This window comes from Plectropomus leopardus, chromosome 10 (assembly GCF_026936395.1).
Source record: "Plectropomus leopardus strain MGB_pleo_1.0 chromosome 10, ASM2693639v1, whole genome shotgun sequence".
In the NCBI taxonomy this organism is placed as follows: domain Eukaryota; kingdom Metazoa; phylum Chordata; class Actinopteri; order Perciformes; family Serranidae; genus Plectropomus; species Plectropomus leopardus.
The window spans coordinates 26,111,592-26,138,197 of record NC_142185.1 but is presented as its reverse complement, the minus strand read 5'-3'; the positions used below and the strand labels follow the sequence as shown (position 1 = coordinate 26,138,197).

At 39.8% G+C, this 26,606-nt stretch overlaps 1 protein-coding gene across 2 annotated transcripts in view; it reads left to right on the top strand.

Annotated features, from left to right (window-relative positions):
* Positions 1 to 14,196, top strand: part of LOC148188536 (uncharacterized) — an 87,690-nt gene extending 73,494 nt beyond the window's left edge. For both annotated transcript variants that reach the window (XR_015777771.1, XM_088083879.1), the window contains one exon: positions 14,137 to 14,196. Coding sequence is in view for 1 of the 2 variants with exons in the window: in XM_088083879.1 (XP_087940005.1) it covers positions 14,137 to 14,157 (21 nt within the window). In the remaining variant the exon portion in view is untranslated. The remainder of the gene's footprint in view (positions 1 to 14,136) is intronic.
* Positions 14,197 to 26,606: the final 12,410 nt, after the last annotated feature.

Genomic DNA, 26,606 nt, shown 5'->3' with positions numbered 1-26,606 from the left:
TTATAGGTGAAAAGCTAGTCTCACTGTCATCTGTTTCATTATTTTTGACACGATGAGGGAAGTTTTTCATATTTGGCTAAAACTTTCACAGAATTTGGTAGTCAAAGGTCACTGTGACCTCATCAAACATGTTTTTGGCTATAGCTTAAGAATTAATATGCTAATTTTGACCACAATTTATACAATGGTAATAGGATAACATGAAGATATGACAATTCATATCCAAAATTTCAAGTTCAACTTTACAGTAACATCATAATGTTCTGCAAAAACATTTTCTGGCCATTACTCAACGTAAAAACAACATGTCCACTATGCTGATTGTACACATCTTCAGTGCTGATGACGTTTGTAGGTGTGTGTGAAGCATCAATGTTTTACTTTTTGTAGATTCTTTGCAGTAACATCCATATTTAAAGCTTTTCCAATTGCCATGGCAACATTTGAGACTGGATAGACATGGATGTAAACGTGACTGGTTTGCAGAGGCATACAACGACAAGGCAGTAGTTACAGTTTTTCTTTTTCTTCTTTTTTTTTGTATATATGATTTACTAGCTATTTCGTCTTATGCAGACTGAGAACATTCTCAGTAGTCAGCTGCCTATCAGCTGTTGTGGTGTGTTCAAGCTCAACCTTTGACAAAAGATGTGGGGCAATGAGAGCCAGTGCATCGGCTGCTCTTTGTCTGGGCTTGTTCTTCGAAAGTTGGCTGGGTGTTTCAGGACCCTTAATCTTGTGGTCTGGGAATTGTGGGGATCATGCAATTTCACACCACCTGCAAGTCAAAACTTATTGGTGTAATCCGGCTTAGTGTTCATACTGCCGCTCGCTGCTATTTCTCATTAGAATTCAGCGTGTCAATGTGGCATGCCATAAATAAAGTTGTAGAGAGGTAAGTACAAGTGTCTCAGCCAAATTCAGTGATTTTCTTGGTCTCAAGTTGGTTGCACTATTTTAAATGCTGAAAATGTCCATAAATAAACAATTACAATAATACCCATGTGTTTTCTGCTCCCTGGCAGCACTGACATGCTTGCTTTTCAGTAAATTGGAAGGCTATTCTATGCTGAGCCTATACATTGTTCTAAATCAAATCTTCCCTCATTGATTTTAAACAGTATTTCAGTATTGAGACACACATGGATTATGCCCTGCTAACAAATTGCTAACACTGACAAATTGGCAGCAAGGCTTACTCCTCCAGTTCTTTTCATATGTCCAACACTATTGACACTTAGCACCCATTACCGTCATAAACCCCTATAAGCAGCCATAAAATCTTATAATACATGACGCAATATATTTTCATTTGTTTATGTGTGTTCCACCCACGGGTACTGAAGACATTAGAAATTAGAAATCAGTCTGTCATCTTATTATTAGTGAATAGTAGTGATGCATTGAAAAGTGACAAAGCAGCCTTCAAAGTAAGTTAAAGTCTAACTTGAAGAAACATTGTGTGTAATAGTCAACCTTCTACTTCTCTCTCAAATATACATGATCAGACTGTGGAATCGTTTTATTAATGTGTCTGAAACCGGATTAATAAGAAATGTTTTCTTTGGAGTGAATTACAGAATTCCCCATGGGCTGCAGAACTTGTTTTTGGAAAAGTTGATTTACAATATATCTATAGAGATACTTTACCATGCAAAAACAGTTAATTAGTGAATTTGAAGACAAATGGTGAAGTGACATCTTGTTTAAACCTAAATTACGGACATATATTCAAATCAAGCATAAATATGTAACAGAATTTTATGTTAAAGCAAACTTAACAAAAAGTCATGGATCTTTAGTCGCTCATTTAAGAACAGGAATCCTTCCTCTGGCTCTTAAAGTTGGCAGATTTAAAAACATCCCAGAGGAACGAATAATGTGTGAACTTTGTGATTTAGGAGAAGTTGAGAATGAATCTCATTTCCTGTTATACTGTACATTTTATGATGAGTTAAGATCACCTTTGATGAATGAAATGTACGCTCGAAAACCTGAAATGTTTTGGAGCACTGATGATGACAGGATGGAATGGTTGTTTACTTTCAACAAGTTAACCACTTACGTCTCTAAAGCCTGGAAGAAACGTCAGGATAGTTTACTTTGTCAATGTTAGTTTTATCAAGTGACTGCTTTTGGTTTCTGGTCTATTTGTTTTCTTAATGGTGTCTTGTAAGCCCCTTTGGGATTTAGGTAAATATCTTGCAAGAACTGGGAAAAACTCATAGCTATCATTTCATTTTTCATTTTTTTCACGTCCTTATTTAACATTACATTTTTTATATCAAAAAATAAAAAATAAAAATAATTATTATTATTACAACAATAAACAATGGTAGGCTCATCCTTTTTAAGTCTAGCCCCCACAGTAACCAAAAATTGTGACCCTTGGACAAATGTAGTTGATGAACCCTGTTATAGTCACATCTACCATTAGCTATTTAACAAAATGTACCTTTACTGCAACTATTGACAAAACAGTATTGACACACATTCCAAAATGGCATCTATATGTGGTTTTGATACGACTATTTTCTTGTTACTACTCTTGCTAGAACTGAGCAAAGCGAACCATAACATAAACTAAACGCCACACTTGGAAAAAAATAGCAGTGTATAACAGCAGTTTGGTTGAACTTGGTGTATTCTTGCCTTGCTGTTACGTAGTAGTTGGCTTTTTTTAAATTTATAACTGATGACTGTAAAATAAAGATTGTATGGACCCAGTAATACACCACTAAAATACTGTCCCCCATTTCTGTGGCGCATGTGACCAGGTATTACATAAAAAAATCCCTCTGAATAATATTAGAATCATATTTTCCCCCCAAGCATGAACACACTTGTTAATAACTTTGAAGAACTTCCTGTTCAGTTGGCGTACAGCTCTTTCTCCTCTTGCTGTTTGCCCTCCCTGTATGGACTCAGGAGAGGTCAAGGGTTAGCAGTGTTGGGTCGGGACATGGTCACTGTATTTATGGCCTCCCTACGGTCCCCGCTTTAATATGTCAACACAAACGAGGCAGGATTGAGTGTCTCATGACAAGGGACATTTTTCACCACTCCCTCTACTTCCCCTCTGTCCCAGTGTTCAAGGTCCAGACACTCTTTTCTGGCCTGTGAAGGAATCTATCAAGGACACAAAGGTGCTCCCAACAGACACTCTTTTGAGCGGGGGACATTTTAAAGGGCAAACCAAGAAAAATAGCTGGATCACATGCTCGACAAAGTAAGCGATGATCAATCTTTCATCAGCGTTGGGACTGACTTTTCATTAATGGAGTCCTGTGGAGTTTCAGCTCCTAATTACTAGACTAAGAGTCCCCATGGAATATTAATTATACAAACCCGGAGTAAGCTGCAGATCCATTTCTTAACGTCGCTGTAAAAGATGTATGTCTACCACCTGTGTGTCTCAGGTTATTGTGTGTATGAGTGTGTGAGGTGGCAGCTTAATCTTCGCTCTGTCTGTCCACATTGATGTCATTCTTTATCGGTTAACGCCTCTCGAAGCTCCTATTCAGATCTGGTTTAATTCTGTGAGGCAGTCGTATTGATAAGAATAAAGTCACCCCCTCTTCACCCTCAAACATTAATTCTGATGGCTGTGCTGCAATAAGTCACAATGATATCTGTTCTGCTTTCAATAGACATTTCTCTGCCTCTGGCTATTTGTTCTGATAAGACAGCCGCCGCTCCTCCATATATCAGCTATATACATTCATCTGCCTCCCAGTCTTTGTTCATCTCTTCAGCCTTTCACTATAGATTGTGCACTTAAGGCTCTACAGGCAATAGATGTTAGGAAGTTGATAAATTAAGACCTTATGTATCCTTTCTTCCAACATTTATCTGTGTCTGTATCTGCAGCACTCATTGCAAAGTGCATCCCATACATTTATTATCTCTATCACATCTTGCAATAAGACACTAAGTAACATTGTTCCTCCATATTTAAAAGATTTATCAAAAGCTTTGGATACAGTCCATTTGAGCTCCTACCCACAAGCTTACAAAATCAAGTGTAGTTTGATAATGAGAGGAGACATCTGGTCACCACAAATCACAATTGATTGGATACATTTATGTTTACATACAGTTTATGTCAGTGTGTGTTTGAAAATCATTTTGCAGAAACTTTCTAAACTTTTTGTGGTCTCCATCCCCCTCTTGAACATGGGTAAGAGGCCGTTCACCAGGAGACGCATTGCGCCAGGCGCAACCGCTCCAAAAATGCCTTCGTAGTGCGACTGGAAAAACAGTTGGGAGTGCCTGTAGAGTGGGGGTGCATGTGCATAATGAGGGTGTGTGGCCAAAAGTGACATTGACAAGCAGTACAACTCCGCACCTTGAGCTGACAAGTAGGAAATATTTTAACTTTTATGTGCACCCAAAAAACACCAGGAAGACGCATCGAGCAGCGGGAAGAGAAAAGCACCCCACAGGCGTGCTGAACCATAGGGAAGCAATGATTATGTTGGCGAAGCTTTTTTAGCGAAGCATTTCGGTGTAATCAGCCCATAAGGGGGCTGTTGGCAGGCCTGGAATTTTGTAATTTTAGGGGCAAGGTTACTTTGCTTGCAGTGGTATTTTTTCTTTGAGCGCATAAAGGCCACATGCCAGGGCATCCAGGCTATTGGTGTTTAAGTTAAGTAAAGTAAGTATTTTTTCTTTCATGCAAAATCACCTGAAAATAAGAATCGTCGTGTTTCTGATACCGTAGAATGAGCTGTTTATATCTCGTGGGGAGCGGATCCATCGTCCACTGAGCTTGTCACATTGCACCAATAAATTTTTACAGTAACCCAGAACAGACAAACAAACCACTGACTATAGCTGGTTATTTATGTTTTCTTGCAATAACTCTAATTTTTACAGGTTTAAATCAATGGTCCTTTTGTTTTGAAGATGAAGAGACCTCTGTGGAAAATGTATCTCCTGGTATAAACCTCTGCACACAGGAGAAGTTTAAGCTGGTTGCAATCTGCAATCCTCACTGCTGGATGCCACTAAATCCGACATACTTCTCCTTTAAATAGACAAATCCATTTACTACTTATTTACAAGCATTAATGCATGCCCAGTTTAACATAACAGACATTTATAATTTTGTGACCTGTCCACCATGGCATTAGGAGGCAGATATGATGTTTTTCACAAATCGTCTGTCTCATGTACGGCTGTGTGACAATAGTTAATTTTAACAAATACGACAAAAGCTTTTCTTTTTTTCTTTTTTTTTTTTAATCAAAGATACCATCTGCAGCTTTACTATACTAATATAGCAACTCATATTTGTGTGTGGTTACAAGACAAGCAGGAGATATGATTCTTCTGATCTTTGTGGCAAAAGATAAATTGCTTAAAACTGACCACTGTGCAGTAGATGAAGAAGTTTTCATGACTGCAGGACAGAAGAGTCTTTGAGAATTAGGGATTTAGTTGTTAGGGACATCTGGTGCCTTATTGTGTATTTGCTCTGCAGCTATACTGAAGTTACTGAGGTTTGTTAGCTCACACAAAAGTGCTTACTGATGAGCTGCTGTTGGCTGAAGGAGACCTTGCTGTTTTACTCTCAGGTGGTTTGAGGATTTAAATTTGCTGCCATCTGGTTAAAAACTCATTTGTGTATGTGAATGCGCATGCACACAGTTAGCAGCTCTGTAATTTATCGGAAATGAACCCTTGTGTGACTCGGGATTAGAGACATGTTATGGTGCTGGAAGGGCTTAAGGCTCGGGACGGGGAGGTCATTGATCTGGGGTGGCAGCCCAGCGGTCAGCCTTCTCTCCAGGAGTGTGTAGAGACATACAGAGTCTCTGCTCCCCCACACCCACCTCCCTCCCTTCATGCCTTTTCTGATTAGTGACGGTAAAAATTGACTTTCTGTCTGGTCACAGAATGATTCGTGCACATTCAGTGCATTAGGTTTTACATCACTGTGATGCCGGCTAGAGTTAGCATTTCAAACTTCTCTCCTGGACTCCGTGAGTCATGATTGCTGCTCTAATAAACAAAGGTAGGAGTGGAGGCTGCTGCACAATACTCACGCCTGATGGACAGAGTGATAACTGGCCCGCCATTATAGACACTGACTGAATCTCCTCACCTTTATATGGCACATTGCAAATAGGTATTTTATTGTAATTGCTGAGCAATGCTTAGAAATATCAAGTAAATATAAAAACACCACTGCATCAGTTCTATTGTTTAAATTAGAGCTGTTTATCCAAATAGGAACATTGTCTTTCTTGCAAATTTCCGCACTGTGAGACGAATAAAGGATTACCTTATCTTAAAAAAAACAACGTTCTGATCTAATAGCAGTATGCTTTATTTGTGGCTCTTTTATTGATCATTTCATCACCTCTTTCTTTGTTACGTTCTCATTCTCTCTTTCTCAAACTTTTTCCTGGCTTTTCGCTGGTATATGTCATGCCAATGTCATGATTTGCATAATACCAGTCACCTGACCAATGGCAACACCTTTTTGAACTATTTGGTCCTTGTCTTCACTTTACTTAATCGTATGATGGCAACGTGTGAGCTGACCATAGTGCACTCATTCTCTCAAAACTCAAAGTGCCAGTAATCTATATATGGAAATCATTTTCAAATATTGTGAAGAAATCTGGTAATTTATCTACATTTTTCCCTTTACCTGTAGTAGTATTTATTAATCTAGCTTGTTTAATGTGGGGTTTTCCTGTTCTTCCGATAATGCTAACAATGTGTTAATGCTGTTTTAGATAAACAGGTCAACCTGTATGGGTTTCTTTTTTTTTTTTTTAAATTCAGCAGCAATCTCTTTCTAGATACTATAACCCCTTTACGCAAGTTAATCAGATGTTTCAGTTTTATGTAGGAACTACCTTCTCTCTATCATGTCATCACTTATTTAAATATATATACAGCACACACACACACACACACACACACACACACACACACACACACATATATAATTATTAATGCAAATATCTAATCAGCCAATCACATGGCAGCAACTCCATGCATGTAGGCATATAGACATGGTCGAAACGATCTGCTGAATTTCAAATCCAGCATCAGAATGAGGAAGAAAGATGATTTAAGTGACTTCAAATGTGGCATGCTTGATGGTGCCAGACAGGCTGGTCTGAGTATTTCAGAAACTGCTGATCTACTGGGAATTTTACACACAACAATCTCAAGGGTTTATTAAGATATTAAGAATGGCCAGAAAAAGAGAAAATATCCAGTGAGCGGCAGTTCTCTGGACGAAAATATACGTTTTGTTTTTGGCGGTTTTAGCGCCTGGAGCTGAGTGCCATATATAGTTCCATTATATTGAAGGCAGACATCTCACACTGTGAAACTCACATCAAAACAATCTAGACTGATAAATAGCGCTACAGATAAAAGGAAAAATATGTATTTTTGATTTGGAGGTGAATTGTCCATTTAAATTGGTTGGAACGGTAAATCGGTATTGAGTCTTGCCAGTAGCTGAAGGATCCCGTTTCACATGAAATAATGTTTTCACATTTAAACCACTGTTACACTGCTGTTTTTGAAGTGGACCCATTAAAAATACAATCTGAACACTGACACAACACATGCAAATGTAGGCACACATAAAAAAATGCATTAGGGTTTATGTTATATTACCATGTGATACATTGCATTAGTTTACGACACTTGAGAACTGATGATTAATTATAGTTTTTTTTATATATTTGTCTATAAGTTCAAACAGGTGTTGCTTTATGGCATCCTTTTATTATTCTCAGTTAGCACGGAAAGCCTGATGCAAGTTTTAATGCATTTAAAATGGCTGCTAAGTGCCCAGCGTGTTAGCACCCCACTAACCTCAGTACTAAAGCTCTATAGTGTGTGTGTGTAATATCCTTAAATTTTGCTACTTCTGCTTCACTTGCTGGGGCAATTTTCTTGCAAATGTAATGCACTGGGTTGATGAGTTAGGATGTGCTTCCATTAGGCAGGTCTGGTGCAGCTGAGTGATTAAACTCTGATTATTATTGGGGTTGTATGCAGCTGAGTGCCGGCAGCACGCTGGCCAGCGCCGTCCCACTGAGGTGACGTGTGTCAGGAGCATCGGGGGTGAGCAACCCATTAAAGTACTGCTCAGATTTACACAGCAGTTAAAGCCAAACCGCGGGTCAGAGCAGCTTTCGGAGTACATGTACAAGACGTACACAGCAGCATACCTGTCTCAGCGTCCCGGCTCTCCACAGCCAAGCTTTACAGGCAAGAAAAGGTCAAACTCTGAAACCGTGGCGGCAGAGTGGGGATTGTTGATGGTGGAGAGCAAGGTGTAGACAGCGGGCTACCTCTTCATCTCCCTTGTCCTCGGCCTGTCGTGCATCAGCGTGTGTATCGGTAAAGAGAGTGGGATGCTGATTCATGCTGGCAGAAATGGACCAGGCAAAAGGGAGGGAGAGACAGAAAGAGAGGAGGTCCTAAAATGGCTCTGAATGTGTGAAAAAGTACCCTGCCAATACTGGCTGTAAAACTTAAGCGACAGCAGGCACAAACCCATGAATCAGGGGGTGACAGGATTGTAGAGTTCAGTATGGCAGGGACAGGTTCCAATCAAACCAATACCTAACCTTCGGTGCAGCCGGTGACTGGCATAGCAAGATCTATGGAGCAGGAAATGTTATGAGGGCATGAATGATTGTTTGCTGGTGTAGTCGTTTTATCTCTTAAACCGGCTGCACAGTAAACCTCAGTTGGATTAGAGACAGAATATAAAACACATATGACTCCGTCTCGCCGCTTAGTTGTCAAAACCCCCAAATAAATGTCTGTAGACAGGATACCAGTCATCTTGCTTTATTCTTACTTACTGTAGATAACGTACATGTGTTGCAGGTTGCTCACAGGTATCAATTAGTTGTCAAAACCCCCAAATAAATGTCTGTAGACAGGATGCCAGTCATCTTGCTTTATTCTTACTTACTGTAGATAACGTACATGTGTTGCAGGTTGCTCACAGGTATCAATTTCAGATCCAGTATCACAGCATTTTCATTCCTCCTATGTCGCACTGTATGGCGTGTTTCCTATCGAAATAACCACCTCTGGTGATTTGATGATGAAGTGCATATAGATTAATGTTGCTGTTGATGGAGCACCCAGTGGGAGTGTGATTGTGAGGTGTTTCCAACAGCTTGCCTTCTCATCTAAATCTTTTGAAACCTCCTACAAGCCCACAGGGAGACAGGAATATACAGCCTGCCAGGAGAAGACAATAGAGAATGGCCAGAAGAGTTTCATCTCATCAATCTTTGGCTCACTTTGCCGTTTCTGTCTAACTGAAGCAGAAGCATATTCTTTTTGGGTCTCTAAATCATGAAGTTATGTGGCTCTGCTGGATATTGTAAGGGTTTATTTTTAGTTTTAGTTTACAGGATGTGATGGGAGCTCTGGCAAACTTATTTCAATATATTTTGTTACCCCTTTCACACTGAAACACCAGTACAAATTCTGATATAATTTTTCAGAAAACTGGCCAAATAAAATGCTCATTTATGTATTTTTTCATCCATTACCAGTAGAGTCTCTGAACTACGTGAGTAAAAGTACTTATATCATTACAGAAAATGACTTTGATAGAAGTCAAAGTCACCTATCATTAGCAACAGTATTATTTAAATACACTGTGGTAGCAAAGCTAGCACCTTGCATTGGGGTTATCTGCAACATCTCGTCTAAATATGGTCACTTCTGGCTCCCAAAATCCAAGATTGTGACAGTCAAAATGCCATGCTGGAGTCCACAAAACAATCGGTGATGTCTCACACTCCGCCCGTGAATGAAGAATCCAAAAACAGGCAATTTGTGATGAACTGAAGTCATAAGTGACCACGAGTAACAACAACAAAACATGATCAAAACATTCATTTACAAACTGCCACGCAACTTTTGCAGTTTAATCCGAGTCTCATTTATCCCGTCGTATACCCAGACAAACAGCCCTTTCCTACTGCTGAAAAGTGAAACTTGTCAATGCTGTCTTCAAATCCAGACTCCCTTGTAAATACCAGAATAATACACCGTGCTGATCAGAGGAACTGCTGGCTTACTGCTTCCTCAATCAGTCAGTTTGTTTGCATTACTGTGTGACGTTGGTGAATCCAAACTAACCCCTTAAAAACACCAACCACGCATCTGTTTTTGGATCCTTAGTTCACTGTCAAGGCGTGCAATAAATTCGTTGTCTTCGGAAATTCAGCATAACACAGGGTGCATAAATGACAAATAATTATTTGGGGGGAGAAGTTTTCCTTTAGAGAAGAAGCGACATATCTTTTAACTACTCTGATGTATGTAATCATAACTGCAGTTATAATGTGGCTGTGAAAATCACAACCTTTCCATGATCATCCCTGCCTTGTATCTCTGTCTCTCTGCTTGATCTTTGTTTGTGGGCCATTTGTTTTGATCAGCATAGTGTGACACACAGACAGACTCCCTGCTGATAATTCACATGTCAGCATATATGACCTTAAAGTCTGGGCCACTCTGTGTTTTACTTTTCAAAACATGAATTGTCTCCCGGCCTCTTGCATTCCTGCTGTGGCTTGCTGAGCATAGCATTGATGCAGTTAATGAGAAAATGCACAGCAGGAGTAAGACAGAGAGAATTACAACTTGCTGGCCTAGATTAGAAATCTATAAACAATCCTTCAAGAAGCAGCGAGACTTCCTGTTTTCCTGACACCAAAGCCAGCCTTACCCTTGAAAAGTGAGCAGGAGGAATAAAGCAATTTATTCACAAAGTTGTTCTTGCTTTTCCCTCTCTCCCTCCTCAGCCTGCCTCTGATGACTTAGAAATTACCTTGAATTGCTAACATTGTGTGTTAATATAGCGTATAATGTGACACTAAATATGCAGATCCGTACAGCACAACACCTGATTTCGCATCTGAGTGTCAAAGTGCCATCTGTGGGGTCACCTGTTGGCCCTGGTCTGGTGTCACGGCAGGCACCGGACAGAAACATGGGAGAGGAGGGAGAGGAAACAAGAGCGAAAGAAACTGTGAAAGAGAAAGAAGAACGGGGGGAGGTCAAAACACTCACCCCGATATGTTTGGTTACAAAGAGGGGGCTCAACTTTTCAAAGCCCATTTAATGTCGGACAGAAAGTACAAACACAAGAGAGGCTTGTTAGAAATAAATGAGTGGATGGATAGTGGAGAGGAGCAGCAATCATTTGTTCAAATCTATACTGAGTTGTTTAAACTGAAAGCTGAGAGGCGAGAAGGCTCACTAAAGCCTCTGAAATTAGGGGCCGCAGCTGAATCAATGAGTCGCAGTTACCAAGTTTCTGCAGTAATTGCCACAAATCTTATTCACTATATTATCAGTGTTATTGTATTAGTTTGAAGTGAATGTTTGCAGTAGAAAATTACATTAAAGTCCGGGTAAATCAAAAATAAATGTGTGTAATGAGTTTGTCACACCAGAGAAAAAAATGTGTTATTAGCACTCAGCCAAAGTTGAATGATTCACAAAATTGCCAAGTATTTAAAATTAGGTTCCAAAATCATGGAAAAATCAGCATTATCTCTATGGATGAAAAACTGACAGGGCCTATCGGGCACAGGCCATGGGAACCAAAGTGTCAGAGTCCCCTGTCCTCCTGCTAAATTTCACTCAAATTGACATTTACTGACAAGGAAGAGACTTGAAAAGACCACTAACAGACACGGTATTATTTCAAATAGCTATAAAAACCCCACACAGAGATAAATTACACTAAAAAAATACTCTAAGCTAAACTAACCTGAAAGAGTTACGAAATGACCAAAAAAAAAAAAACACACACAAAATGACAAAACAAAATTATCTTGAAATACAAAACAACCACAAGGAAACACAAAATGAACACACAAACAACTGACCACAAAACAACCAAAAATACACAGAGATATGAGATACCCATAACAAGACACAAAATGACCAAATACAAAATTACCCCAGAGGAATTTAAAACCACAAAAAATGTCTACAAGAGACACAAAACAACAACAAAAAAGGCAACAAAAAAAACCCCAAAATACCACAGAGTCTGTTTGTCTTGAGCCTGTGTAGGAGAGGTGGTGGGGGCCTTTTGCATAACTGTGCCCAGGGGCCCATTGGTACATTATCTGCCCATGAGTATCACTTCCCTGAGATGCTGGGAGCACGTCAGCTCAAGGTGCTGATCCAAAGCGACAGACTCTTGTTAGCAGCTAACCCAATAACACACATAGTGCATGGCTGCACAGCACGCACACCCTGAGTCAATGAATAAGAGCTGCTTCTCAGTGGCAGATTCTCGTTCAGCAGCTAACGTTCACACGTGCACAAAGAACACACCCGCAGCTGTGAGCAGGTAGCAAGTTTGTGTTGCAAAAGATTCAACTGTGACGACTATTTTGCTTGTATTTGTATGATTGTAGCATTTAACGGAGATTTTTATTCATGCATTTATTAGACTGAAAGATCTAATAAAGCTTATTGAATGCAATGAACATGCCGATCACTCACAAACACACACACACACACGTTAGTTTTTATATAGTGTAAGAGGGTTTATGTTAAGGCTCAAGTGTGTCATCGAGCCGAGCCGTCCCATTGAAAATCAATCATATATGGACATTTATTTACATTGTCATCTCTACTTCCACTTTTTCTTTGACACTATTTACACCGTTCAACATGTGCAACTTTTTAAAAATGTCTAGCTGGATGTTCAGTCTGCTTCACTGCATAGCTGTCAAGGATGTCAGAAATGAAATTAAGACGGCGAGAATGATCGAACCGAAAAAGTATGAGTGAGAGGTGGGGAGTGTCTGAGCAAATGTTCATGAGAGAGCACATCTGTGTGTGTGTGTGTGTGTGTGTGTGTGTGTGTGTGTGTGTGTGTGTGTGTGTGTGTGTGTGTGTGTGTATGTATGTGTCTCGGGGTTTTTTTAGCGTGTGGGAAATTGGATGACAGCATGTTTGTCACTGCAGTCGCACTCCACTGCTCTGGAGTGGCACTGCAGATGGATGTCTCTCAAATGCTTCAGTGAGCATGCCAATTCACCAGCTCAAACAGATGCTAAATGCAGATATTAGCTGTAACTGCCATTTGCCTAACTCTGGTGCTCGAGGAAACGCTTCCTCAAGCGTTCTCACAGGAAACGCTCTCCTAAGGAGAAGGCCGTTTGTATTCCCCTTTTAGCTATGCGAGCAGCGCGGTTGTAGGGATGGCAATGTGGCTCTGTTGGTCCAACAGTTCGTCCAGAGTGTTTCATTCATGTTTACCAGTGGATGAATGTTTATTACTTTAGTGATTTGACTTTAAAGCTATCACAAGCATTCGGTTAAAAGTTCTACCTATTTATCCTTTTCCTACAAAACTAGTATCATCTGGAGACCTTTGTGGTAGTATTTGCGGAGGTCATCTTTTAATTTGCTCAGGTTTTTAAAGGGTAAAATACTTGTAAAATGTGTCTGAACGCAGCACAAGAAAAGTGATTTCGATCTAGGTTTCAAAACGACTGAGACTCTTTCAGTGATGGATTAAAGGGTCATTTCTTTATTTTTTAACCCGGACCCTGTTGTCTCACATTTTTTGCGTCTAAGTGCCTAATGGGACCAACAATTTTTTGAATTGGTACAGTTAGTGTTAATCATGTGCAAATCTTGACAATTCGGGATAATATTATTTTAATTATATTTGGGGTCACACTTTTTTGTTTTGTTTTGTTTGTTTGTTTGTTTTTCTTATTGAGTTTTCTCTTTGCCTCTTTTTCTGCCTCTTTCCCAGTCTAGAATCATGGAGGCTTTGCTTTCAGTTGAACGTTTTCACATCATTTTGCAGGCAGAAGGCTGATCTCGCTACACAGGATGGAAACCTATTTGCAAGAAGAGGAAGCAGTGTTAAAAACTTTGCGACTTTTCCGACCCTCTTATGCACTTTATTTCCAAAATGCAGCTACAAATTAAGTGACTTCTTCAGATCATTAGGGAAGGGGGAGTAATATATTCAGATGTATTATACTGTAATTAATTCCCATGCATGCTGCTCAGCATAATCGCAGTCCACGGCTTCTCTGCCAACAATGCTGAAATTCTCCCCCTCACCTCTTATTGCAGCACTATGAAGGCAGTCTGTAGGTGAGAAGCAAGCAAGAGGAGAAGAGATGCCACTTACTGCACCATGGGAGTTTCTACTGGTAAGTTGATGTGCTCACTCTCTGGATTAGAGGCATGAGAAAGCTCTTATTGCATTTGAATATTTTGAGGATTTGTTTTATTGAATCTTTTTCAGTGAAGTTGTAAAATTCTTCCATAACTCTAAATCAATACACAATGAGGTCACCAACATCTAAATGATGTCATCTGGTGCCTTTCAGCCATTTTTGGAGCTAGTGCTACCTAATATTATTGGGAAAGAGATGGCAGCACTGGGGATAAGCAGAAGGAGAGGAAACACTGCTCGCCATAAAATAGGATTACAGTTGTAGTGAGTTTTAATCACATGAGGTCTCCTAGTAATACTAATATTCCCATATGAGAAGGGCTTAAAACTAGCTGTACATATTTACCATGCCAACATGTATTTGATTAAAATATTAACAAGCTAACAGTCTAACTGGAGAAATGTTACCAAACATTTTATCATGCTAAATGCTACAGTGGCTATAGCCTGAACTTGAAGCCACTGAGGGGCTGCTTAGACAGGCTACTAATCAACGTTCTCGTCTGTCTTACGTCTGCTGTTTGTTTGGTGAAGTCCCACCTCTTCTTGTCTTTGATGCAGTTCATTGTGGTATGGATGAAACATGCAAAAACCCTCCAGTCTATGTCCATAAACACTATACGAAAAAAAAACAATTTTTTACATATTTTCTTTAAAAAAGAAAAAAAAAAACCATCAATCAAGTCTTTGTCTGCTGTGTGCACAAGGCACTGTGATTGGCTCTTAAACACTATGATGTCACCACTAAAAGAAATTACTCTCTCTATGGCAACTACACATATAAATAAAACTGACTCGGTAAAATCGGAGTCAAACTTTTCTTAAAGTCTGACTGTTGCAATCGAGCCCTCGACGGTTTGAAATGATTTGGACATTTCACGGCTGGTTCAGAAAAAGACCCGGAAGAATTTGTTGGAGGCACCGATCAATCACAGAAGAGGAAGAAGTCTGGGGAGTCATGAGAAGTCTGGAGGTTCAAGTTTCCTCAGCACTCAGTCTGGTGGTGGCGTGACCCGATCAGTAGACACGACCCAGCGTTCGGTCTGTGCTCCTCTGTCTAGCAACAGCTGTTCCTAAATATATTGTTCCTTCCTATATTGACACACCCATGACGTAACAGTGGCCCCTTCAGAACATCTTAACGTCCTACAAATAGTTGACTAGGAATGACTCCTATACAAACCTTTAAACGTCAGAATATTAATGCATTGTTAAAAACATGTTAACTTTCCAAAAGCATGCTAATGTCAGCTGTGCTTAAACTTGAATGCGTATCAGTCAGGCTATCAATCAGTCATATTTATTTGTCACATGAAGTCATACAAGACACACCTCCAGTGAGAGGTGATCCCCTCGGCTCCTTCAATTTGTGTATTGTAGCCTAACTTAATCCTTATTTTTTCTTTCTTTTTTTTTTTTACCTCTTCTTAAATTTTTGGCTGCTGCTTTATAATTGTCAGTGTTTACTGATGTTCTGGTAATCCATGGTTTCTGGCTGTGGAATGATTGAACTGAAGTTTTGGGTGCAGTTGCTTTCGTTGTTTTCCAAATGAAATCCACCACAGACTCAGTGAATAAGTTGCAATAAGTCCTAATGTTAGCATGGTAGCACAGTACGAAATGCAGTTTTGACAATAAAAACAACCAACTGAGTTGTCTTCAAACTGGCAGAACAGAAGAAAAACCTGTTTGATCTTTTGAGAACAACATCCTCTCATGTGGCGCCACCTCATCAAAATACGCGACTTCTGGTATTATATCTGTATTTTTTAGCTGTCAGTGTTTCCTTCCACCTGTTTTGTGGACATTTTCAATCGCTGTACAAAACAGTATGAATTGAAATGAAACATCAGTTTTTATATTTGGCTGAGGTGGAAAAAGTTGCCCCACTGAAACAGAAAATGAAAGGATTTTTCAAATACTTTGGCAGCATGAGTTTAAAGTGAAGACAGGGGGCCATGTTCACTCCTCTCTTTATCACCATAGCAGCTGATTAAAACTCCACAGGATGCAGAAGAATCAGAGGAGAAAAATCTATTCATTAAAAAAATCCACTATCATAGGTGGGAAGCAGCAGTGATGTATCAGAGTTACAGGTGCTCTATTAGTTGTGTAATTTTTGTTCAATTATATATATTTTTATTAAGGCACTGATTCACTTTTCATTTTGCAGAAATTTTCTTGCATAATACTTCACCATTCAGTCGAGGTTGCCTGAGGATATTTTACACTAATCCCCACCTGAGTACGCAACAAAAAACACAATAAATCGAAGAGTCATTCACAGGTAGAGAGACATCTATAGCATTTTGTTCAGTGATTTGTGATTTGTTGATACCAAAGCATGGGAAAAAAACGCCAAATGTATTCACTGTCAAGTGCCTTTTCCTGAGAAGCTATAGGGTGTTCTACATTTGCATGCTCAGAGCAGGCAGCGCTCCAGTGCTGGCTGTGGCCACCACACTGGAACAGATGTCACACCTGGTTTGTGTGATCTCTGTTGTTGGGGTGACCTCTTGGTCTCTAAGCAACACGCTTGTCTCATGGCTGATGGCCCCTGCAGATGCAGAAGTGTGTCTGTGTGTGTGTGTGTGTGTGTGTGTGTGTGTGTGTGTGTGTGTGTGTGTGTGTGTGTGTGTGTGTGTATTTGTGTCTGCGTGTGCACGCAAAAAAGGCTTCAGCTCCTTGTGAATTTGCATTTTGATGTTTGTGACTCTTGTATGTGCATTTGCGTCTGCTTTGCTATGCACGCATAGAATATATTACAGGCTTACTAAACTTAGCCATTGTTGGTCACGTTCGGTCATGATGATCAGCTGGTTCTCGTTCCAAATTTGTCAGATACCGCCACTTTGTCAGTGGTCTCAGCATCAGGTATCAATGCACTGAGGCTAATATATATGCTAATAATATAATGAGCAAAAAAGTCTGTATACTTTCATCTGGAAGCCTACTGATAGTTTCCTTTGTTAAACCTAACGTTAATGTGTTCATATGTGTAGCATGCTTCGGTAGTGTCTTATGTCACATGATGTATGTCACGTGACATATGTCATGGGATGTTTCTTGATGTTACTAACAACCATACTTATTTTAAGCTAAGCCATAGTGTTTTTTCTAAACCTAACCATTTTTTTTTTTTACTTAAGTTAAGGAAAGCAAACTATTTTTTTCTTTTTCTTTTTTCTTTTATTTTGACTGCGTGTGTCGGGTTCATGACGCAGCACAGCCAGAGTTCTCCTTTTTTCCTCAGCAACAGTTTGTGACATAACTGTAACTGTTGAGAGCTGATCAGATTGATGAATGAGAGGAGCAGCATGAATGTAAACTTTTAGACGCAGCAGAATGAAGATTTAAGTTTCACCTACAGTGTGCTTGATGTTCTGCTGCTCCATCTGTGCCCAGAGTACGCTCTGCGCTCAGAGAGTCAAGTGCAATGAATAACCGAATGATATAGATATTTCAAAGCTGCTTGTAATGGACAATCCAGCTCTCAAAATAGAAAATGAATGTTTGGTAAACCCTGGAGACTTTTGTAAAAACACAATACATGTTACAAGCGTAAACTGACACGCCATCCCTGACCATTCAAAACAGATGTGCGTGTGGAATTTGATGAGTTGGGATGATACGTATATATGAGAAACATCACACAGGATCATGGAGCCGATATGAAATGGTTGCAGCCACAGTAGATACAAATAAAGCAGCCTCTCCACATCCCCCTCAAACCCCTCTAGACAATGATGGTATTCCTGGTTGTCGACTTACTGCTACTAAGAAAGCCTTGGAAATCCTTTCTCCCGGCCCTCCTCCCCCAAAAGACATACACACACACGCACACACACACACACACACACATACACATACTATACACACTGATACAACACTAATCTCCCTCTCACAGTCTCTAATGGAAAGGATTCAGCTGAGTAGCTTCGAGAGAAAAAAAAAAGTGCAGTGCAAAGTGAGAGAGCGCAGAGAGGGGAGGTAGTATGTTCAGAGAGCAAAGACACAGTGAGAAGAATAGAGGAGTTTGTATGTCAAAAGATCATACAGGCATGAGAGGAGGAAGCCAAGGTGAGAGGGAGGGAGGGAGTGGGGAGAAGACAGAACATGAAAATCACACGGCAAAAAAAAAGAAAAGTGCGTCACCAGAAATGGCTTACCAGTCTCATTTCACCCCACACTTGAAGCAGAAGAGAAAAACACTTTTCAGAACTTATCCGCACCTACACAATCAGGGATTACTCCTTCTATCCGCACACAATGTCAGCCTATAGCAAGGCTCTGCTAGGCTGGCCCGGCTGTGATAACAACATACAACCCATCTGTCTGCGCATAGAAACGATGCTCACACAGATGCATGCACCTCTCAAGTATGCTCTGAGATGAGACGCTGCTATGAAAGTGATTAGTGCTGCTGTGACAAATGAGCACAAAATGCCTGTGTTGATGTATAGCAGCAGCGTATGTGGGTACAATCACGTTCTTCCTGTACACATCAGTCTGCGTGTATCTGAGAGAGACTTGAGCGCCGCCCCTTCTGTCCTCTGCTATTGTCCTACGTATGTGTGGACACAGCACTCTGCATTTAGGAATGCGTGGGATTTGTGAGAGCAGGGAAGGTCAGTGGGAAAATGTAAATGAGTTGAATGAATCAGCCGATCCAAATGTAGGCTGTGCATTAAGTTATATAAAGGCCATGTTTCAACAAAAGAGGATGCACCACAGTGTGGATGTCTCTGCTGTAGAGGTGACTGAGAGAGCTCGTTGTGTTGTACCAGGGGATTACAATATGGACAAATGTTTTTTTTAAACCCCGAGACAAAAATACCAAGTTTCTCTTGTTTTAAATGACCTACACTTGATTTGCTGGCAACACTGAATCCTTTAGTAGAAGCTAAATGTAAGAACAGCATGAATGCAGTCTTGTTTTTACAGCATTAATACTGTTTTCTCAACAGTGCCTCACTGTAGAAGTACACTATGACAGATCTGCAAGGCATTTTGTGACAGATAAAATACACAAATGTATTAAGAGAGCTGGACTCAGTCTTGCTGCCAATATTGTTCCAGCGGTGACAGTAATGGAAAAATCCCACATGGCCCAAAAGATATTCTCCCCAGAGACCAGAACCAAAACAAGTCTGTAAAACGTCTCACAGGACACCTCAAATTTCAACAAGGTCAGTTATTACTCTGTGTATGTTTACATTTATAATCCATGACTATTTTATATTTGCAAAACTAATAAGTCCACAGGCTAAGTGGGAACATGCAAGCAATGTCAGCAGGAGAAATGTGCAGTGAGCTGCACAATGTGAAAGCAAACCTGGAATACTCTTTAGGCTTATGCGTTGAGCAAGCAATTTTCATTCAAGTAAATGGCTGTCATCTTGGAATCCAGTTTTCATTTTCTTTTTTCTTTTCCTTTCTCTTTTTTCTTTTTCTTTTTTATATTAAAGGGACACTTGTGTAAATGAGCTACAGTAATATCCCACTATCTAACCAGCAACCATTTATCCCAGCTCAAAACCGCCGGATGGAAATTGAGCTGGCTCTTAGGCTATTGCTCAAACTGCTGTACTTCGCAGTTTTCCATTGCCCTCCACCCGTGCCGCACAAAAAGTGTGGAAGTGGATCAAGAGACGGACCTGACCCCTCTCTGTCTCTTAAACTCACACTAAGTTAGATCAAATAGTCAAACTAGGCAGCACTGACTAAATTTAAACCAAAAAAAACGTCACTCGCCCGCTGTTTCTCAGTGTTTTTAGAAACATATTTTAATGCCCCATTTAACTGTAATAGTGTTCTCTTCATTTTCATATTATTTATCCAAAATAGTTACAGAAAACAGGACAAAAAGAATAGAAAAAAAAGCTGCCGGAGATTTTTCATACCCAAATCGGCTTAAAGAAATACCTCACCGAAAGTAATATAATAAATTACAATACGTTGATGCAAGCAATATACAAAGGGGTCAACAAAAACCACAAAAAGATTAAAGAAAACTACAAAAAGATCAAAGATCAGTTTGTATTTGTGAACAGGAAGAGGGTGCCATACTGCTTCCTGCATAGTGGAAACAGAGGCTGAAAAAACTGGTATCAAAAATTAAAAGTAGGCAGTGCTGATACAATACAAACCAGTGCCTTTCCTCACATTTTTTTGGAAACATGTTTCAGCTTACTGTTTAACTGATACGAGATTATATGTTACCAGCCAGCTGCCTCTGTGTCAAATGAACGAGCTCTCATTGTGTGACCTAACTGCTGACAGTTTGTGGTCTGGTGCGGTGCAATGCATCCTGGTAGTTGTAGGTTTTCTAGCTATAAAGCAAAAGCGAATGTCACTAATGTTCAGTGTGTTCAGTTGTTGATGTTGATGCCACAATTAAATGTTAAATATTCTAAGTGAATATTGTATGTTTAAAATTCCATTATTTTGGATTTTAAAACAGTTTTGAAGTCCATCTTAACAATATAAAGCAGTTCTTGACAGATTCTTTTGTTTAGGAATCAAATGACAGCACTTGCTGAGTGATGTTGGCTGGTCTGCAGTCAAGTTTCCACACATTCAGCAGCACTGTAGTTAACTTCTTTAATTTACTTCCATCCACAGGACTGTGGTGATTCTTTGCCAGCTTTGGCGATGCAGTTTCCCATCAGTCTGATTAGCAGCTCTTGTGTGTCATGCTTGTAAGTGAGAGCAATTGTAAAACTTTTTAGGGAACCCAATATGCAGAAGTTGAAATACAGTACACAAAAATAACACATTTATACTGCATGCAAAAAAATGGCATTGTTTTTGCCTTAAAACCACATGTGACCAGCATAAAGTGGGCATGTCTGGTCCTCTTGTTTCATCTCTGTCGTTTTAAAACTCAGCCTATTACAGCCTCTTAGAGACAGGAACGCCGACCGGGATCCCCTGCGATTAACGCAATTTTAAAAAATTAACATGTTATGTACAAACTGTAATCGCATCATGATTATTGTAGTAATGCTGTTAACCCTAATGTCAACATATTTTGTATTTTTTATTGTATACTGTATGCAGTATTGAGGTTGTGTCTGTGTAAAAAAAAAAACGTTTAGCTGTTATTAAACCTGCGTTTCTTACATGGCAGTCTCAGAGGGCACACATCATAGTAACACGATTCCATTTGATTTTCTGTGGACGTTTGCCTTTCTGTCCTAATATGCATATGTTCTGTGCGTTCATCTGCAGGTACAGGATATACAGGTTTTGCTTTGGTCTGTGTGTGATGGTGGTCTGTATATTTCTGTGTGCTATAAGTGGGGGGAGCATATTAATGAGATCTGGCCTGAGGAATGGTCCTGTTATGTGCCCTGACACCCATTTATTCTAATATAGGACATATTGACAAGTACGAGCAGGCTACGATGAACCCAGGTTATTAATCACATGTCCCTGGTCATCACACAGGGTACCCAACATTGTGATGGACATTGAGATGGAAATGCTTTGTGTGTGGGTGTGGGTGTGCATGTGTGTGTGTGTGTGTGTGTGTGTGTATGTGTGTGTGTGTGTGTGTGTGTGTGTGTGTGTGTGTGTGTGTGTGTGTGTATGTGTGTGTGTGTGCATGTGCGTGCTTCAAACGTATGCTTCCATTACCAGTGGCTCATTATCCTTCTGTCAAACACAGGCTGAGAGGGTCTCTCCTCTCGACAGAATTTTATGACGGGGAGAGATGAAAACAAAACCCAGAGATGATTTGAAATGAACACAGACACAAGCTCACACTATTGTGTGTATATATATATATATATATATATATATATACACCTGAACACGCATGTTGCTCATTACTTCTTTTACATTGTGTTGTCAGAGCATCAATAATTAGCAAACAAAGGCCTCTGCCGAAAATAAGACTGTGGAAAGACTTTATTCGACTAGATGACTTTTAAGGTCTTGCATCATGTTGTGAAACAGTTCATTAATTTATATTTAATTGGGCACTAAACACAAAGCACATAAAAGACTTTGCAGAATGAATTGATTAATACTTAAAGGGAAAATGAAATGATTATGACCCTAATGATCTTGATATTTAAATGAAACAAAAAGGGATTCATAAATGACATCAAACAGTCTTTAAATAGATCAATGCATTCATATATTGCTAACAAATGGATTTTGAAAATCAATATGACAATACAGTTTTACAAGAGAAATAAATAGCTGCTGCAGGAATCTATGAGTGCAGGTTTTAAGTTGGTGCCTTTTCAGTTGGCGTTTCATTTACCATGCTGTTCTGCATTTTTTTTTTTAGTGAACAACTCTGCTTTGATTCACTTGATTGTCTCACAGCTTACATCTTTTCAAACATTTTAGGGTCAGGACACATGTCACAGCGTTGAAGTAACTAGACGACCATAACCAGCACTGTATAGCCTATACATCCTCAGTTTGGAGGTAGTCTTCTTCTCAAACATTGAAGTGTGTGTGAGGCCAATATTTGTCTTAGGTTTATCATTACAGAATAAAAGATTTCTGCCAGCTGTGATTGAACTTTGTTTTTTAAAAGTTGTAGCCATTTGAGTTGGATCAATTTCCGGTTTTGCCAGTCCGGTGTGCAAGCTTTGACCAGTTTGATCTTTTGCAACTGGCTGAACCGTTTTGGCAAATTAGCAGCCTGCGGTGCCACAGTGCTGAATCCAACTTGTGCTGCATTAGTAATGAGAAATATGACAATGTCAATAAGATAATATCATGTGTGTAAAATGAGTGAAGGAGCTACTTGTGTAGGAGCTCAAACTTTGGTAGAGAGGTTAGGGGAGCAGCACAGGCTGTGTTTGTTGCAGCCATTTTCATTTAAAGTCATCAAATAACGCCACTTTGTCAGTGATTTTGGAAGAAGATACTGACACCAAAAAATACTGACACCAAAAGCCACCTTTTGCAGTGTTATGATACACCGGCGGTTGGCCGGATGGCACCTATAACGGTATAATATGTTCTTGGATGGTGCCAGGAGTGACGCAATATAAAGATCTCAAATTCCCTATAGGGCGGGCAGGAAGAGCGACGGATGGGTCCAACTAGCCAAAGATTTTCACCTGGGAGCTGTTTGCTTTCTGTTGTAATGTGGAGCCGAACCACAATGTTTTTAGTGGTGCACAGCTGATATTTAAGTGGTTTGTTTACATGACGTAACAGTAGTCAATACTTGATGGATTCAGTGCGGACAGAGCAACATGCATATGCAACGTGATAGCCAGACACTTGTTTGCTGTTGGGACATAACGTCGTTATGATCCACTCCGGATCGGCTGCTGAGTCTAGTGCGACACTCGGTAAACACTTGGTTTACTGGTCTGGTCCAGTGCTTTGCTTAATATCAAACCGGCGTAGAAATGTTTATACAAGCCCAATTCTAGCAGCAGTTGTGCCCTGAAAAAACAGGCACTTTGGAACACTTACGTGCCATGACAGATTTGCTCTCGCTTTGGAGCTCACAGACCATGTGTCTACAGTGAAAACTATTGATTTGAGGGCGCAGCAAATACAGCATGTGTAAAGGCGCCTAGGTACCAGGATATGGAGGAATTTGGATCAGAAAATTCCTCTTCTTCTCCTTGCTGGTCCTCACGCTTTTCTTCGACTTCTTCCTCTAGAAGCTGTACTTACTTACTTCAATACATATTTGAGGGCTCAAATTGGTGATTGGTGATTTGTGCTTAACTGTTTATCTACCATTGAAATACCTTTGTGAATCAAGAAAGACAAAATGGGATTACACTCGCTTATTAGTAAATTCACTTGAAGCTGCATTAAAGATAATACTTGTTAATACTCAGATATTTGCGATTCTCTAGATTTCTGTTGATTACTCTTATTTCTCTGCTGTGCTGAAAGCACTCACTGCATTTATGTAACAAATAGCAATGTCTCTGCAGGTGGTCAAACAGCATGATTGAATCTAATAGCAACACACATTTGCACACACAGACACACACAGTATCACACATAAGCAGCTTTATTGATCATTTACCATTAGTTGTAGGCATGTCAGGATGGGAAGATCTCCACACTGTAAGTATTCACTCTCTGTGATCATATCCTGCATGTATAACACCCTATGTAGATAGTGTGTGTATAATATTACCAGTAAACAACACTTACAAGTTATTACATCAGCCGCACACACACACTGATACAAGATATGAGATATCATGTCAGCCAGTTCACTCTGAACATTCAGTACAGAAGTCTTAAGATCTTCAGAACAGCACGATACATGCATAAATACTGAATGTGCCATTGTTGAGATATTCTTTAACCTTTAAGGAAGACACACATCACATAAAGATGACACATAAGAGGTGAGCAGTTGCTATGAATGTACGCATGTCTCCCCTCCGCATATCCTTTTGATCCTTACACCCTCGTCTTATGCAGTGCTCTAGTTCTCTTGAAAATTTTCATCACCCTCCCTATTCTGTGTAAAATAACTTCAACAGCACGGGTTTATTTTGTCCCTGGGTATTCTTGTGTTTATCCGTTTCTGGCACCCCTCCTTTCCTCTCGCTCTTCAAAGACTCTCTACTCTACTCTTGCATTGCGCTCCACTCACACTCGTTCACACACACTCGCACACACACACACACACACACACACACACACACACACACACACACACACACACACACACACACACACACAGGTACCCTGCAAAAGGACTAGCCCCAGGGGGTCAGAACAAAGCGGGTGCTGTTAATCGAACCTGTGGCGAGAAGTGAGGGAGAGAAGTGGTGAGGGAGGAGGTTTGCGCAGAGTGAGAATGAAAGGGGTTTGGGATGGGTATCATTCAAGGGGCTGATATATGCTGCAGCTTCTGGGTCAACAGGACAGTATCTAACAAAGTGGAGTGATCATATATCTGATGTAGGAATGACCTATTATAAAGAGAGAAAATGGACTGAAGGACACTGATTGATTTGCATCCTTTAATTGTGCAAACAGCCTGTTGGGTTGCAGCAAAACACCATTTAGAGTCTAAAAAGCCGTCAGAAAAACGGGCGATAAAATACCCATGTTTAAAACCTAAAAATCAGCCTGAAAAACAGTCATAGGTCACTACAAAACACTCATGTTTGGGGCCTAACAAGCTGCCAAAAAAAACCACAGACAAGTCATTACAAAACACCCATGTTTGGAGCTTAAAAAACAGAAAAATGTAGAAAGTCATTACAAAACACTAATGTTAGGCGCCCAAAAAGCTGCAGGAAAAACAGTCAAGTCACTTCAGAATAGCAAGGTTTGGAGACTTCAGAGTGTTCTGGAAACCACAGATGGGTTGTTACAAACCACTAATATTTGGAACCTAGAGGCAGCACATCTATGCATACAAAACCATTATACATTATATATGAAACATGCAAATGTAATGTATTTGCAGTTTGCATAAATGCACAATGTTAACACTTTGAACAACAGTTTCTTCTGGTGACCGGGCAGCAATTTTTAGGCCTTTCCATTGACAGACATCTGGCTCCATCACTTTAGTTTGCGTTCTTTTATATTTGCTTACGGTTACTTCTCCCGTGAGTGCATGATTCACGATGAAAGCAATAAATAATTCAATCACTCGCTCTGTTTGGATGTTGACTTTGGATTCTTAACAGGCCTTAAACTAATCTTCTTGTCAAGACAGGACAGACTCCCCATGAATACTCAACACTCCTGAGTTTAATATTCAGATGCACTTCATTTAAAGTATACTTAATAAATTTTTAATCAAACCATATGTACACAAGTTAAACCTAAAGTCTGTTGAGAGAGTTTGAAGTTCATACTTGAAAACTTGCAGCAGCCCCATTCTAGACAGTTTTACCTTTTTATTGTCAAAACACAAATCTTTAGTTTTGGCATCAATGCAGCAGTCAAGGACAGTATAAAACAGTCAGTAAAATAGGTTTTTCAACAATTGTGAGTCACCAAGAAAGTCGGAGGTCCTTGAGCATAGCGTTATCAGTGTACACACAAAATATTAGGTCCAATAGTTTTTGAGAGCAGCTGTAGACAGACAGGTGCTCCCCAGACACAAACAGACTCAAACACACAGTTTAATCATCATTTTATTTTATATTTATTGTATGTATTACTAACAAGAAAAAAAGCTCATGAGAAATCAACACAAATAAACAACTTAGCGAGCAAACAATAATAATATATAACATACAATAGGTACAAAGTAAAGTATGTGCAAATTTGCAAATTTCGTTTCTTTTTGTGTTTGTACTGCATCCCAGATAGCTACTGCATTTTCATTTAGTCTTACTCCAATGCTTTGCAGATGCAAACCACTCCACCATCACCTGTCCGTTTGATT